At 42.9% G+C, this 17,014-nt stretch overlaps 1 protein-coding gene across 5 annotated transcripts in view; it reads left to right on the top strand.

Moving 5' to 3' along the window:
* LOC148016368 (Calcineurin-like metallo-phosphoesterase superfamily protein) overlaps positions 1 to 17,014 on the top strand; it is a 91,755-nt gene that overhangs the window by 28,784 nt on the left and 45,957 nt on the right. For all 5 annotated transcript variants that reach the window (XR_015688018.1, XR_015688019.1, XM_087663603.1 and 2 more), the window contains exon 5: positions 6,699 to 6,839. Coding sequence is in view for 3 of the 5 variants with exons in the window: in XM_087663603.1 (XP_087519729.1) it covers positions 6,699 to 6,839 (141 nt within the window). In the remaining 2 variants the exon portion in view is untranslated. The remainder of the gene's footprint in view (positions 1 to 6,698; positions 6,840 to 17,014) is intronic.

Genomic DNA, 17,014 nt, shown 5'->3' with positions numbered 1-17,014 from the left:
CATGGAGCCTATGATGTATCTCTGAGTAGAATACTCTCTCTCCCCCTATGAATGTCTCCTTGAACACTCCCATGTCCAATCACTAGGCTCCATTACCATTGCAAATTGCTACTGTGAGGCTGGTCCCATAGGTCTTATAGCATCATTTGGTGCATCTATCCATGATCAGAACTCTCCCTCCTTTATGAAAGGCCAATTTGCCCTCCTCCCTAGCTGGCTTAATTGTTGGCATATACCCCCTTATGTGGGCCAATTGGATGGATGTGAGGGTGACTCATCGCCCAAAAACATCCTTCTATCTTTCAACATTTGCGTTGGGCTGAGAAATCTCTCCTAGCCTTTGCGGCAGGGAAGTGGAGGATGAGAGCATGCTCTTTCAAGATCTCCCCCATATTATCACGGGTAGTCTTCTTACCCATTCTCCAAGCACGTGTGTGTAAATCTCTCTTGATTTTCATCAAGGTATATAGTTCCTTGGTGTCTTCTTCCACCTTCTCATGCACTTTCAGCCCAAACACCCAAACATTAAGTGCTTTCACTTTCGGTTTTTGTTCTTTTTCCAACATGTCATTGATGATGGTTGTTATGGATGTATGGGTTGGTTGTTTCCCTTTCTTGGCCACTTGGATCCAAAGCTCGACTTCCTCCACTTACGTTTGAGTTTTCTTGAGCCCAGGAAGTGGCTTCCTTTGTTGTCTCCTTTCTCTTTCAGAGTTGATGTACTTCCTCTTTAATTTGGCTGATCTCCTCAACCACATTGGGCTGGATTTCTCCCTCCTCTAACCTGGAGCTGAGTTGCATTTCCTCCAACTTGTTCTTAAGGGATGCAATTTCTTAATTTTGGGCTTCTGTCTTTTGTTCGAGCTTGTTAATCTTTTCATTCAGCTGCTTGTTTATTGTTACACATAGAGAGAGAGAGAGAGAGAGAGAGAGAGAGAGAGAGAGAGAGAGAGAGAGAGAGAGATGCCCAGTTCCAGACCTGCCCCTTCGCCTTTGTCGTAGTCCCGCCTCAGCTCAGAGAGAAGCATGGCTGGCCTGGATATGGCTTTTATTGAACAAACGGTGGCCGCCCTTGGTCCGGATTCTGATGCAGAGGAACTAGAGGATATGGTTCCTTGTACAGAGAAGATGCCTCCTGCTCCTGACTTTCAGCCTGCGGGTAAACGCTCCAAGCATACGCCTGAAGAGACAATGCCTGAAGAGACAATCGGTCATTAGGATCCTTCTTATGCTCAGGTGGCCTCTGATTCTGTGGATTCGCAGGAGATTGATTGGGAGCATTTGCTGGAGTTTGCCAATACATTGCTTGGCGACTATGTCCAGCATAATCATGAAGCTTTTTCTGACGCGGGAATTGAAGAGGTTTTGGAGGCAACGGTGGATCCGAAAACTGTCCTGCGCTTTTTTTCAGCGTTTTATGACCATGCAATTATACTCTTCTTCACTGGCAGGATCCCAGTGCTTTCCCATATTCGCTAGTGGCTGCACCATTTACTACAAGGGGAGTGTGTTGAGGAAATTTTTGTTGGGCCTCGCGGCTTCTATGAGGTGCTGCTGAACTTTGGGAAGCATCGGGCTGAGCTCCTGTCCAAACTACCATTGTTCTTTGATCGCCGTTTGGTCCATGTTGTGCCATGGTGCCCTATGGCAGACTTTCAGCGCCTGCTTCAACGTGAATGCCCGGTGTGGGTTGAGGTGGAAAATTGCCCGGCTGTCTATTGGCCATTGTTAAAGGATGCCATGGACGTTGTGGGAACGGTGCTGGTCCCCCCAAGCCTAAGGGCAATGAATAGAAACCGTTTGTGTATGTTATGGGACACTGCCAAGAAGAGGCCTGCGTGGCAGCGCCTTAATTGCTCTGGCATGCATCCTTTGCATTTTTGCTTGAAATGGAGCAACTTTGCAAGACACTGCTTTTCGTGTGGTAAATTAGGGCACTTTATGGCCGAATGCCCAGAGAGGCAACCGTCTTCAGATAATGTGCATGTTGTGCCGCCCAGGGATGACATGGTGCTTGATGCTCTGTCACAGGAGGAAACCCAGGCATCCAGTGTTTTGGATAAAGGCAAACAACAGGTTTTGGGTTTGGATTCCCGTAGCAATGACTGGATAGAGGCACGTCCCAAAAAAGGTAAAAAGTTGGATGCTGGCCTGCCGGATTCTGGGCCTACTGTGTCACAGGATTCCATGCGCACGTATATGCGCAGGAAAGAAATGTTCTCTTCACAGCATGCCGTGCGTACTATGGTTCCTTCTGCTCCCCATAATCAGTCTATGAGGAAAGTATATACAGACGGTCCCAAGGGCCCGCCTGCTAAGTTGGCATTTGATTCTAGAGGCAATGTGATTACACCTTGGGATCGTTGTTATCCCCGTTCCATCCCCAAGATAGTGGATATCCCATCTATCTCTAAAGCTGGCCGGCAAAATTCTTTTGTAGTGTTAGCTGATTTTCTAGATGACGGTGTCCTTGATATTCTAGCAGACAAGGTTAAATCGAGGCAAGCGGTGCCTCCTTCCTGATTTTCTTTTTACAGATATATGAAGATAGCGACGTGGAATGTGTGAGGCATTTGTTCTCGCCATAAGCAACGTGCCATGTGGATTGTCTTGCATGAGAATCAGTGGGATGTCTTGTGTGCGGTGGAGCACAAGAGTCACGGTGAAGCAGGAAAAGTTGTGGATTGCCATGGGTTTCACTTGTTTTATGCAGGGACACATGCTGTGCAATATTCTGGTGTGCTTATGATTGTCCATGAGAAATATCAGCTTGTTCTTATTAAAAAAGATGTACAGGGCCGCTTTGTGGTAATTGAAATTTTATTTGAAGGAGAGATCTTATGGTTGCTGGGCCTCTATGCTCTGAATGACCCTTTATCTCGCCGGGATCTTTGGAAGACTTTGCAGAGCTCCATGTCACTTGGTAGAAGGGGTTTCTTGATGACAATGCACATCATGTCGGATCCACCTTTCTTCTTAACAAGTAGTATAGAAGAAGCAAAGAGTGACTTACTAGGCTGAATAAACCCCATTTCCAATAAGCATTTAACATGTTTTTCCACTTCTTCTATTTCATACTTTGACAACCTGTAAGGGGGTTTGTTGATAGGTTTAGTGTAAAGTTTCAAATAAACTGAATGGTCCACTTCTCTCTTAGCTAGCAATGATGTAGAAGGTTGAAATATGTCTTTAAAATCTTTCAAAAGTTTACAAAGACATGGATAACGCTATTTAGGTGTTGAAGATTTTTTATTTTCATCCATCTTTGAGAGGAAAAGTGTGAAAATACAAGGCATTGCATTAATCTGTGTGTTGACTCTTCACAGTCCACTTCAGGGCATTCGGTGATGGATGCTCCAGAAAGTCGGGCGTGGAATGCCTTTGCTCTTGCGGCACTTAAGCAAGATCTATGGTCTTGGTTACAACCTTCATCTCCAGGGTTTACTTTCCATTCCGCACAGTATGCATCTACATGGTCGCGGTTGGACCGAATGTACATCATGCAGGATGATGATTTTCTTCCGGAGATGCTGGAAATGAAAGTCTTGTAGCAATATGCCTTGTCGGACAATTTCCCTCTCCAGCTTGAGATATTGGCACAACCCATTGCACCTTTTATACAGTTGCTGGATAGACTCCCTTTACGTTTCAACTCGTCTTATTTGAAGCATTCAATCTTTCAGGGCTATATGCAGGAATTGATTGAGAGATTTTTATTGGACTTTGCCTCTGAGGGCACAGTTTCTTTTGAACGACTGCTCTCTAATGTGCAACGGGTTGCTCACCAGTATGGGATACATCATGCCTCTCTTTGTCGGCGGTGTCGACATGCAGCGGAGGACTTACTGGCTTTGGTTCGTTCGCTACTGGTGGATACCCCAAATGATGAATTTCTGTTGTCACTAGCGCAGCGTTTGACTGATCTTATTAAAGAATTTCAGTTGAAATCCTATCAGCAGACCAAATTGCATAATTTGACAGACAATTTGCAAGATAGTGCTTGTCAGACTCATAAGTTCTTTCGCACCTTGCATGCTTCTCTTGCTCGAGAAAATATGACCAGACTCCAGGATCTAGAAGGTCGCATGGTCACTGATCCGCACACCATTGTCAATATGTGCAGGAATTATTTTCTGGATCTTCTTGGTTCTTCTCTGTCGCCTTCTGACTAGGTTACGTATGCACATTCAGTCTTCTATGATCTGGTCCGCCATCAGGTCCACTTGATATGCAAGCTACTTTGGAGGCAGATATTTGTGAGGAGGAGGTTATGGATGTTTTGTTACACCTGCCTAAGGATAAAAGCCCTGGCTGGGATGGTCTCACCAATGAATTCTTTGAGAGCTCGGCTACCCAACTGGTGAAGCCATTGGCGGTTATGTCTCAGCAAGTTTGGGAAACAGGGGTCATGCCTTCCTCATGGAAAGAAGGCCTTATCAAACTGCTTCCAAAGGTTCCTTCACCGTCAATGTTGCAATAGTGGAGACCAATTTCTTTGATGGGCTCGATGTATAAAATCTTTTCCAAAGTGCTGGCGAATCGGCTCCACAAGCACCTTCCAGCTATTGTACATCCTCTTCAATATGGTTTCATTAAGGGCCGCAACATTCTGCATAATATCTTAAATGTGCAAATGGCCATTGACTATGCAAGGCACTCTAGTCAGGAAGTGGTATTGATTCAATTGGATCTGGAAAAGGCCTTTGACTATTTGGACTGGTCTTTCATTGCCGAACTTATGTCTGCTATGGGTTTTGGTACTCAAATGTCCCGATTAATCTACACCATTAGTGCTGCAGCTTCTTCGCTTGTTATGCTCAATGGTGGGGTTATAGAGCCATTTGTCCTTGTACGCTCGGTGAGACAGGGTTGCCCTTTGAGTCCTCTCTTCTTTGCCCTGGCGACCCACCCGGTTCTTTCAATGTTATCTTCAATGGCAGCTTCTGATCAGCTGGCCGGATTGTCTCTTCCTTTGGGACAGCACTTCATTAGCCAATCTTTGGCTGATGATAGCTTTATGATTTTGCGTGCAGACAAGGACAACATTCGCAAGGCATTAGATGTTTGGACACTCTTTGGTCATGCTTCCGGTCTTCGCATCAATGCCTTCAAATCAGCCATTCTCAGCTGCACGGAGTCTGATTTACAGTCATTGGGCTGGCAGGGTTAGGTTGTTCCTCGTGGCTCCATTGTCAGGCATCTTGGGTACCTGTTGGGTATTGATGTTCGGCCAAAGCAACTACTGGAGTGGATTTCACAGGACTCTCGGTTTTCCAGTCCCTCCTCCTCTTTGTCACTGCATTTGGTCGGCTCCTGGAAAGTGGTGCTCCAAAAGGCGCGTTGGCATCTAGCGGAGGACCGCTCGCATACTAACTCCTTTCAATTGGAATTGTTGGCAGTCTCGAGATTACTTTCATGGGAAGACAAACATGAGCTTAGACCAAAATTTAACCGCATGGCCCGTCTGGGTGTGACTTCAGTTGCGGATGCCACCCTTGCCAGTCGTAATGTCTTCGCATTGTTAAGTACGGCCAGGAGACTTTTCAGAATCCCGCGTGGATACCATGACTTATGGGAACAGCTTTTGTTAGTGCTTCAGGGTAGGCAACGCTTTCCTGCCCTTGCTGTGGATCATCCTTGGCAGGACTGGAACCTTGCAGGCCGGTTGAGTCTGGAAAAGGCCTCTGCTAATCAGGTGTATCATCTTCTGATTAAAGATCATCAATGGCTGGGTGTTAAAGCTAATACTGTATGGGGATTGCGGAAATCTCAGTCATGGTGGAAGGCAACTGTGATGGAGGGCTGGTTGAATAAGACACCTTTCAAATGTAAGGTCTTTCTTTGGCGGGTGATGATTGGTGGTTTTCCTCTTGCCTCAGCCCTTTCCAAGCGTCGAATCTCAAATGGCAATTGTTTCTTCTGTACCACTACTGTGGAATCGGCCCGACATCGATTTATTTCTTGCCCGCTCCCCAAGAATATCTGGTCGCTCTTGTCACAGGTTTGGCGTGTAGTGGTGGGGTCCTCTCTAACCCCTTTCGATTGGGTTTTTGTACGGCCAAAATACCCCACACCGCCACAATTGCATATGAAGATCTTATTCCACTTTTTCAGATATTGGGGATGCTGGCACAATTGGACCACTCAGAATGCCTTTCTTTTTGATTCGGCCTCTAATGTACCGAGACACATTGCCCGGCTTAAAGGCCTCTTGCATTGGCAGATAGATCTCATTCGGCACTCGGACTTGCTCCCTCGGGAGGACTTGCTTTCCTGGCATAGGGCAATTTCCTCTGGGTCTTTGCCATGACTTGTGTAACTTTTTTGGGGCTTAGTACTGGGATCTTACACATGTTGGCTTAGAGCCCTCGTGTATCTTGTAATCATGTAAACTTGTACCTTTTTTTCGTAATTAATACAATTACCTTTTACGAGAGAGAGAGAGAGAGAGAGAGAGAGAGAGAGAGAGAGAGAGAGAGAGAGAGTTTTTAGTTTCAGTTGAGCACCATTGATAGGCATGTTTTCTTTTTGGGATGAGCTGGCATGTTTGTAGTGAGAGAGGAAATATTCATGTGAACAAAATTGCAAAGTTATTTGGGTTGATATCATTAGCTTAATCACTTAAAAATATAGCTGAATTTCTAGCCTAGAGAGAGTGATGTGATCTCAGATTTTTTAAACTTTGTGATGCTTGACAGGTTATTCTCTTGGACACTAGGTACCATAGGGATCCCCTATTCAGTAATGGAGATATGCTTGGAGAAAAGCAATGGCTTTGGCTAGAGAAACAACTTAGTGGCAATGAAGCACAAATCACAATCATAGGATCTTCTATTCAGGTATATTTGTGGATATGAACAATTTAGTGCAAGGTGTACTTTTCCCATCATTTGGCAGAAAATTAAGTGCTTATGATGTCCTACAATCAAGAAGATATCCTTGAATAAGCCATCAATGTCTAGTCTAAGCATTACATTGAGATTTGTTTTTTCCCTTTTTGGTTTGCATTGTCCTTTGGAATAAAAGGAACTAGATGATGAGGTAAATATCATGGTTAACCATGGACAAGGGATAACTAGGGATCAAACTTATAATAGGAATCATGTAAAGGCCCTAAATCATCCATGATAGCAGCAATGTTCGGTACGCAAGTGCCAATAATACTTAAATCATCAACATACAACAAATGAAACAAAGAAGTAAATCAACAGCAAGATGAGAGAGGGTGGCATCCAAGTACACTTCTCCAAACCATGCAAAATAAGTAGTTACTTTGGTGGTGGCCAATGCTTGGGGTGCCTTTTTCAAACCATAGAAGGCCTTCCATGGGCAATAAAGTTTGTCCTCATAAATTAGAACAGAAAATCCCTCTCATTGCTCCACACAAATCTCTTCCAAGTCTCTTTGCTTGGGATAGTAGTTCTCACAATTCTCTAGTGATTGGGCCAATTATGATGATTTGCAAGTTCTAAAATTTCCTGGATAGAGAACATATGTGCATTGGCCATAGGTCTCAAAGTAATCGGTATTTGTGTTTCATTCATAGTCCTTGGCCATAAGCTAGGTCTTGAGTGTCTTCAAGGTACCATTTGAAGTGGAACTTCACCTTGACTATCCATTTCACACCATCACATGTTGGTGAGAAGGTCTTTCCACCAGGACTCTTGTCATTCTTAGCGATGGAATCAAACTCCTCCATATCTTGCCTCCACTGAGGCATAGATAAACCTCTTGAACTATAGAAGGTACAAAGGGACTAGTAGATGCATAAAGTGCTTATACAAATGATACCAATGCTGGTGTATTGTAGCCTTTGTGAGATCTCCAAGGTCCTTCTAATGATGTGCGAAAATAAATGACACTTGAATCACACAAAGTGGTCTCAACCCAAGAAAGTTGGACATACCCCTTGTCTAGCAAAAGGAGCACTTTTGATCTAAAATAAGCATTACATGCTGAATTAGCCTCTTTAACAGCCCCCAAAATCCTTAATTAATGAAAATCCTAAAACGAGGCGTGGTTCGAGAGAGTTCAAAATAGGGAGAGGTTTGAGGTTCCCAAACTTTCTATAAATAGGGTAGCTGCCGTCCATTCAGCCCAATCTCGTTTTTGCAGGTTTCATGCCCTCTAGCTTTGCTGCCCACACCCTGTTCACGGAGGACATCTCAGTTGAAACTGCCCGACCTTGTCTACACCCATCCAAGGCTTGTTTCCAGTCTTCATCATGAAGATCACACCTCCTACAGTTGCTGTCCAGCCCGGACTGTTGCTGCTGTCACCAACTGCCACACAACACATCTATTACTGCGTTTGTACTTGGTGGTTGCTGCCCTGACCAAACAACTGCAGAATTTCCTGCATTTGCTGCAGCAGGCTGCCGTACAAGCTACCATTTTTAGAGTGTGCAATGGAAGAGAAACACAATCACAGAGAGAAGAAAAGAGAGAGAGAGAGAGGAAGTAGAAGACGAAGGAAGAATACCGCACCGATTGAAGAAGAATGCTGATACAACGGGGATGGACTAATCAATCCCTGCACGCAACCCAAAGCATCAATGAGGGCACCAGATCTAGCTGATGGTAATGGCAGCACCAAGCACAGTGAGTCGGAGTATCAGAGTGTGGACCTGCAAACGGAAGATTGAAGACCGAAGAGTGTGTGTGCATGCTAAGTGGGGGGTGCGGCTATAAATAACCAAACCACCAAAAAATGGACTGACTTGCTTTTGTAGGGGCCATAAATAAATGCTGCCAACCAGCAATAGATGCTGGTCAGTGAAGATAAAAATGCTAGAAAAATAGAGGAGACCATAAAAAAATCCTAGTTGATAATGACAATGTCCGACAGGTGTAGGCACGCTGTGGAAAGTAGAAACTGGCCTATGAATGCACATAGGAAGTTGACAAATAAAGAAAATGCACCTAAATTGCTAGAGCTCCTATGTCTTTGTCAGACTTTGACAGGAGCTCACAACCAAGAGATGATAGATTGACATGACTGACATCGGTAGGCTAACATTCTCTCTCAGATCCTGGGAGTGTTTGAAGACCTAACAACCTCATGTGATGAAGCATAGAAGCCTTGGGCAAAGGCTTCGTGAAGAGATTTATTGCATTGTCCTTCGTGGGACAATAGGCCACCGTTAACTTGGAATCCATGATCCGCTCTCGAACATAGTGATACTAAACCTTGATGTGCTTTGTGTGAGTATGAAACACAGAGTTCTTTGCCAGAGTTAAAGCACTTTGGTTGTTGACACGTAGCTCCATAGGTGCAGGCTGAGGAAAGCCAATTTGCGCCAACATGCGGCGAAGCCAAACTACCTCCAGGGTTGTCTTTGTACGTAGTACTGATTGATCCATATAGTACCATACATATTTGTATGAAAAATAGGCACTTTTTGGCCACTCTCCTTAAAGCCTACAACTTTCTTTTTTTACTTTCTCCTTTCTTTTTTTTTTCTTCTTTCTTTCTTAATTCTCTCTCCCCCAAGCCTCTCTCTCTCTCAAGCTTCTCACACCATCTTTTTCTCTCAAGCCTCCTCTCTCTCTCTCTCTCTCTCTAGCATCTCCCTCTCTCTCAAACTTCTCTCTGAAGTCCACTCTTCTCTTATTTTTATGATCATTCATGTATGAATATCCTCTCTCATCTATGTAGTTGTAAGTTGTAGGTAGCAGTAGCACATGTTGCGCATGCAACATCAGGTTTTGGCATGTTATCCTCAAGTATTCATCTTATATACTCTAATAGCATTGCTATTTAGACATGAAACATCTATTCTATAATCTTCAGTCCAAAATAATCAAGTTAATTTTGTTTTCATACTAATATCATACTGTACCTTATAAAAACTTAAGGTACCATTTAATACTGTATTTTATTGCACCGTACCATATCGTACCTTTTATACCTGACAACTATGATTGCCTCCATAGCAATAGAGTATAGCGCACGATACTTTGCATCTGTGTAGAAAAAAGGGTCACAGTAGGTTGCTTCTTGTTGCTTCACGAGATGGCTTCTGATCCATGGGAGAAGGCATAACCTATAGTGGACCGGTGTGAATCCACATCACTTACCCAATTAGAATCACTCCATCCAGAGAGAGTAATCTCCTCTTCATACATGAACTTGTAGGATCAAGTCCCGTGTAAATAACAAAGAACGCGTAAGGTTGCTCTCCAAAGCTCCTGAGTGGGAGTCTTCATGATGGAAGACAACAATGCAACAACTAATGGGTGGCATCTGTAAGGGGAGCTCTGGCTGCCAAAAGCTTGGACTCTAGGTTCATGGAGCAAGAAATAGGCTAGCACAGAAGTTCGGTAATATACCTATGCTGGGAAATAAAAATGCCCTGTGTCATTTGATAGATCTCCAAGCCAAGGAGGAAATGTAGGATCCCAAGATCCGTTATGTCAAACTCCTATTGCATAATCTCCAGAGTCCGATCAATCTCCTGAGTAGAGCTTCCTGTAATGATAAGATCATCCACATACAAGATGAGCAAAACACACTTGTCACCCTCAAGCTTGAAGTATTGGTTGGGATCATGAGCCAACTGATGGAAGCCATTCTGTAGAAAGAGTCGATCAATCCTCTGGTACCAAGCACGAGGAGCGTGCTTTAGGTCATAGAGGGCCTCTTGCAATTTGTAGATATGGTCATTCTTTCCCTGCACAAGAAAACGTGGAAGCTGTGAAACATAAATCTCCTCCTCAAGGTCACCATTCAAGAAGGCATACTTTACGTCCATTAGATGAACACGCCAGCGGTGGTGGGTTGCGAGAGCCAATATAGCCCGAATAGTAGACATCCGAGCCACAGGTGCAAAAGTCTCAAAATAGTCCAAATCTGCCCTCTAAGCAAAACCTTTGGCAATAAGCCTAGCTTTGTGCTTGTCCAAGGAACCATCTACAAGGTACTTGGTCTTATAGACCCACTTCACATCTATCACCTTCCACTTCGGGGGACGTGGAACCAACTCCCAAGTTTGATTATGCTTGATAGAATCGAGCTACTTCTGCCTGGCTTGATGTCAAATATCTTGTGCAAGAGCCTCCTCAACTATAGTAGCTCACTGGCATGAAGAAATTGTAACATAAGAGTATATTCACGCAAAGTGAACTATTTCACTCGGGGTGGAATCCGTAGGAGAAGTAGGAAAGTGAGAAATGCTTGAATCTTGTATGAGCTGTTGGTACCAACAAGGAATCTGAATAGGCTTATTCTGCTATGAGGGAGATTGAGTAGCTCCGGTACCTATAATGCACTTGTTTGTGGTAGGGATTCCCCCTCACGAGGGGAAGGTAAATCCTCCTCATTTGAAGAAGGCTATCTTGACGGCTGATCAAGTTGCTATGTATCCCAATACTTTCTCGTTGTTTTCTTCATACTCCTCTCCTGAACTTGTTGTGCCTCTCCCACTAATAATGTCCCATTAGCTCTTCCACATAAGAAGATAGATAATTTTTTATTGCGAAGTGTGAAACTCAAATCTCATAAATTTATCAATGATATCTTGAGTTGACTTGATGGAGAGGTCTTATTGGGCTTATAAAAAACTACCCAATTGCGTTTAACTTTGTATAGGACATGACTCCCTATGAGGCTTTCTTTGGTCGAAAGCCCTCTGTGTCTCACTTCCGCATCTTTAGATGTGATGCATTTATCCATGCGGATAAGAAGAGGAGGAAGACAAAGCTTGAGCTTAGGTGATGAATGCATACATCACATTGAAGAAGTTGGGACATGGTTGTGGATGTGAACTACAGTAGCTACTACCTCACCCCAAAGGGTATGAGGTCTCTAAGTTACCCTAACCCTAATTGTGTTCTATTGAGTTTATGTTTTGTTGTCCGCTTTCATTTATGTTTTTGTGTTAAAGTATTTATTCACAAGCATGATGTCTTGGAAAGGAAGCAACATAAAAGGTTGGTGGAAACTTAGAGAAGACTTTGTAGAAATTAGGGTTACAACAATAATATGTTTCAGGATTCTTAGTTGAGAGGATAGAGAGAAGAGATATAGCTGATTGTCAAGAGAAGGGTCCTTGTGGAGAAACATGGTATGAGGAGGGGAGAGCTGCCATCATTCATCATCCAGCCATCACACAATTTAGAAGTATTAATTAATGTGTCTTTTAGCAACTAAGGTTAATGCTTGTCACATCAACCTTAACCCTATGCCCTATTCACACATTAATTGGCTAAAGATAGGTAAACAATGGCCCAAGCCTATGTTCACACAAGTACACGTGTGCATAAATAGTTGTGTGCCTTGTGTTGAGCCACCAAGATTAAGGCATGAATTAATAATCAAACTTAGTATCATTAAAACTAGTTACAAAGAATTAAAGGATTTACTTTTGAACAGTAATACAAATGCCCAGAAAATTCTCCTAAAAGAGCATACTGCCCCACTTTATCCTTGATCAAAAGAACTACACTCCAATATATTGCCCATTCATAGCTAGAGATGCAATTCTCATCATCCTGAGGAGCCCATTTGTGTTTTGGAGGTCTATACCGGCCAGAGCAGCCATTCTAGCCAGTGCCAGCCTGCCTATAGTGTCATATAGTGTTCTGCAAGACCACCCTTGTTGTCACTTGGCTTCAGCATGCTTCACGGGCCCCTAGAAGTGTCACCCTTGAGGGGGTCACTATATCTAAACCTCTATATCACGTGTGCTCAAAGGATATTAGAAAATACCCTTTCCTTACATGTTGTAAGGTAACAAAATAACCCCTTTTCCTTTAGGAAACTTATAATTTTTTTCCAAATTGCAATTAAAAAACCCCTTCTATAAATACTTGTAAGTCTTATTACATAAAATAACCCTTTTGTTGATCGCACGTGGTACACTTACATTTCTTGAGGTGAACCCCCCCTCCCCCAGGTGTCACCCAGCCATCAGCTGCTGCCACATCATTATGGCTGTTGTGGACTGCATTTCCTGCTTGTACAGCCTGCATTTTTTAGCTGTTCTGAGGCCAGCCTTCTATCACAATTATATTGACATCACCTACTGCCCATGGAACTGCTGTCCATGAGATCATCATCATTGATGAAGAAGTGGCCAGTTGTACAAGGGTTAAGCCCTTATGCTAGTGATCTACATTGTTATACTCGTATTCCTTTGGGGTATCATGAAACCAGCCTTCCTTCTTGGAATGGGTGGTGATAACCTGATTAAGCACTTAATTACAGCAATAAATAAATGCTCATAAAATGAAATACACACTTTACCATAACATTCTTGGACAGTAGACTCCCTGTTGGCCCCAAAACTGGCGCCCCTTGCGGTATTTCTTTAGCTTTCATTCAATTGGAAGGAGTACAACTTGAGATTCTTCAATCTCCTCCTGCTAACCAATTGCCCTTGCTGTCATAAATGACCAGCAAGCCTTTTGGGTCATTTGCCCCTTGTTTCACCCAAGACTTCTTCTCCAATTTAACCCTTGGCTGGCCAAATGTTGCCCCAAATCAATTCGGGATGGGCTGGCTCTTGAAATCCCTTGATAATCTTCAATTATCAACCGCTGATTTCAGTCCCTTGAGCCTTCAATCTCTGGCACGGATCCCAAGGTGGTTGCTAAACCCTAATTTCTGCTATAAATTAGGGTTTATTGCTGAAATTACAGATCAGCCCACCAAAAATGGCTGAGATCTCCTCTGAATGGCTGAGAATTGCTGAGAATGGCTGAGCATAGGCTGAAGGAGATGAGAGAATGTTGTAGAGAGAGAAAATTCTGAGATTTGTCGTGAAGAACTTATCAAAACCAGCAGCTGCCCTGTTGTACCAGCCCCAACAGATGCACCAACAACAATAGGAGCATCAGAGGCTGTGATCTTCAGGAGAAAGTGCATCAGCAGTAATTGTCAGCTTTCCAAGGTCAAGAATATGCAATCTCCATCACCAAAATGGTCTCCAATGGCTAGGAATTGGCCCCAAAAGCTGGCAGCAACAATCCAACACCTCTTTCCAACAGCTCCAAAATGAAAAAACGAGATTTCCCTCTCCCTTCAGCTCTATTTAACCTTTTCCCCACTTGCATGGGAAAGTTTTGCCAAGTGGCAGCTTTCTTAATCCATTTTCGGCAATTTCCAGCCATTGAATTAATTTTTAGAATTAATTAATTCTGAAAATTAATTCACCCTTAATCCATGCCGAGAAAATTGACCTTGCCCATCCAAAAATTAATTGGCTAGGCCATTTGCAACCCAAAGTGGTCCCATGCATTAATTGACCCTTGGACAAGCATTAATCCATTAATTAATGCCTAGTCCCTAGTGTCACCACTGACACTTAATGGCCAATTAATGGTCCTAGGGGCAAACTGACACCAAAATTCACGTGGAATCTAACAAGTGTAATTTGTTACAACATTTGCCTTTGACACCCATCTTTTTCACAGGGTCCTTCGGTCTTCAACTGTGAGAAAGTAGCTTGCACCTCACATGTGCATCTTTTAATTGCACATTTGATTAATCCTTTAATCAAATGTCAATTAAACATAAGCAAAGCATCAAATTTTCACGTCCTCCTGACATATCATCCAAATGACAATATCTACAGCCCAAAGGAGGGTGCGTCGCAGTTTGAGGTTGAAGCTGTTAAGGATATGAAGCTTGCAGCCCAAAGAGGACTCACTCACATGGGAACAATGCCCCATCCAATCTATCCAGCCCCACCAAAATCTGGACAAGGTACACACATCTCCACTAGTCCTTTTCCAACTCTGTTTAATATATAGGCCATGGATCTGAGTATTCATGATAACCTTGATTCATACTGGTGTTTGAATGTAAATCGAGGTGGGTCCCGCTCATCCCATCCATTATACAAGTTCCCTCCACTTCATACATGCATATATCCACTACACCTACTCCACAATTCACGACACCGGGGGGAGTTATCCTTTAGGCATTTATCCCATGGGCATCTTACCTATGCCTCAAACATGTGCCAGAGTTGCAACAATGGTGGGGACTCATCCTCCAAAGCAAGCATTGTGGGGACCTACACACAAGGATATCGATCCCGTGCATATAGCCCCAGACATCACTGGAATGGACACACAATTGACACAGTTGACACATACACCTATGCCTAGTGGGCCATCAATCTTCTATCACGCTTTACCAAATTCTATGGGTCAACTACCACGTGAGTTGCCATGCCAAGTACCTTGGAAGTGCATTCAGAACTAGGCCACATTCTTGTTTGCTCAATCCAAACCACACATCTGACAGCTCACTCTCCTCCATTCTTTTGCTACAACCAAGAATGCTTTTAGTGACAAGATTCACTTCATTGGGTTAAATTTCAAAACTTAGTGAAAATCTTATGCAACATTTTTTGGACTCACATGATTTGTGGTATTGAGGTTTGAAAAGAAGTGTGAGAGGAGAGAAGTATGCATTGCAAAGTTCAAGCAAAAGAAAACACAGAGTCATCTTTTATTAAAAGAGCGTGACATTTGTAAGGCATTACAAAAGTGGCTTGTATGAGTCACTTTGGTAGGTGGTGCTTCACCTAAGTGATACTTAGGCAAATCTCATAAATGCTTGCTAGACGTAGGTGCTAAGGTGTGTTTCTACTGTGTAGCTGTATGTAGGAAACTCTCTTCATTGATGGATACAAAATTAAGATAGAAATCAATCCTAAGCTAGTGTATCTATTGCATAGCCACTAATACATGTCATGGGTTTGATATTTCAGCACTCTCCCTTAGGTTACAAATCTTAGGCATGGTTATCTTCTTGAGTTGCTTGGTCACTGCATGACCTGCTCAAGGGATTTTCCCACCCCTAAATTAGCTCAAAGGCTTAAAGGGCTTGTCTACCCATGAAATAGAGAGGCATTCTTGGCTTCACTACTAGTGGATAAGAGGCTTAACTGCATTAGGAAACTTGGTCTTTGATGTAAATGATAGTTTTCGTATACATTTAGAGTTACTAAGGCTACAATATGATTTTGTTGGAAGTGGTCATATCATAGGTTTGCATATGCCCATGGCTTAATTCATTGGCACTCGCTTTATTATTTATTTTGTGATTGGACAACCTATTTTGTCGTAGGACAACTCCTTTATTTTTGTCTATAAAAAGAGGAAGTATGCCCATAGTCCATTATCACACATTTTCTTGTAGATTTTTGGTGTGTAGAGAGGAGCTTGTGGAGTGTGTGAGCTAGTGCTCTACCATTATACTCTTGTTAAAGTGGATTCCTATTCCCAGTTACATCTGGCACACATTCTCTTTCATCGATCTTGTGGGTGTTAGAAATTGTCATAACTCCTTTATTTTGTCTATAAAAGGAGGTAGTATGGCCACAATCCATTATCACACATGTACTCGTAGATTCTTGGTGTGGAGAGAGAGAGCTTGTGGAGTGTGTGAGTTGGTGCTCAACTATTGTACTCTTGTCATAGTGAATTCCTATTTCCAGTTACATCTCGTGTATTGTCTCTCTCATTGATCTTGTGTCTTTCATTATTCTGTTGCATGTTTTGCTCTTCTAAAAAATTTTGGTGCTATTGCAAAAAGAGATTTATACTTTAGAGAATATCACCATCACTTTGAGAAATGAGGGAGTCTTTCCACCTTCATTTTTCTTGAATGTCATAGTAAAAACTTCATGATGCTCCTCTCCTTCTTGTTCCTTCTCTTCCTTGTTACTTTTTTTTTCCAAGAAAAGAAAATTCTATTTATAAGACCTCAAAGAAAAACCTAAGGCAAACTACAAAGTACAAGGAACTTTCTAAAGATTAGCTAAGTACATCACAAATATAGTGGTTGTGTGAATAACCAATTTGGTGGGCTGTAATGCCAAACCATTTGAGGAGTAGTATGGAATAAAGTACTTGAGTTCCAAGTCTGCAAGAAGGCCTCTCTTCTCTTTCTCATCCTCTTAGAGCTGCCCTACAACCTCTCCTATCTCCCGCAAAGAGCATGGATGATCTCTATCCAAATCCTCGATAGAGTCTCCATTGTGGATATATCGTGAATTTCT

The sequence above is a fragment of the Lygodium microphyllum genome, chromosome 23 (assembly GCF_053477565.2).
Source record: "Lygodium microphyllum isolate KBCC chromosome 23, Lygodium_microphyllum_v1.1.10, whole genome shotgun sequence".
NCBI classification, from domain to species: Eukaryota; Viridiplantae; Streptophyta; class Polypodiopsida; order Schizaeales; family Lygodiaceae; genus Lygodium; species Lygodium microphyllum.
Note: the sequence above shows the minus strand (reverse complement) of the source record. Positions and strands in the feature narration are given on the sequence as shown.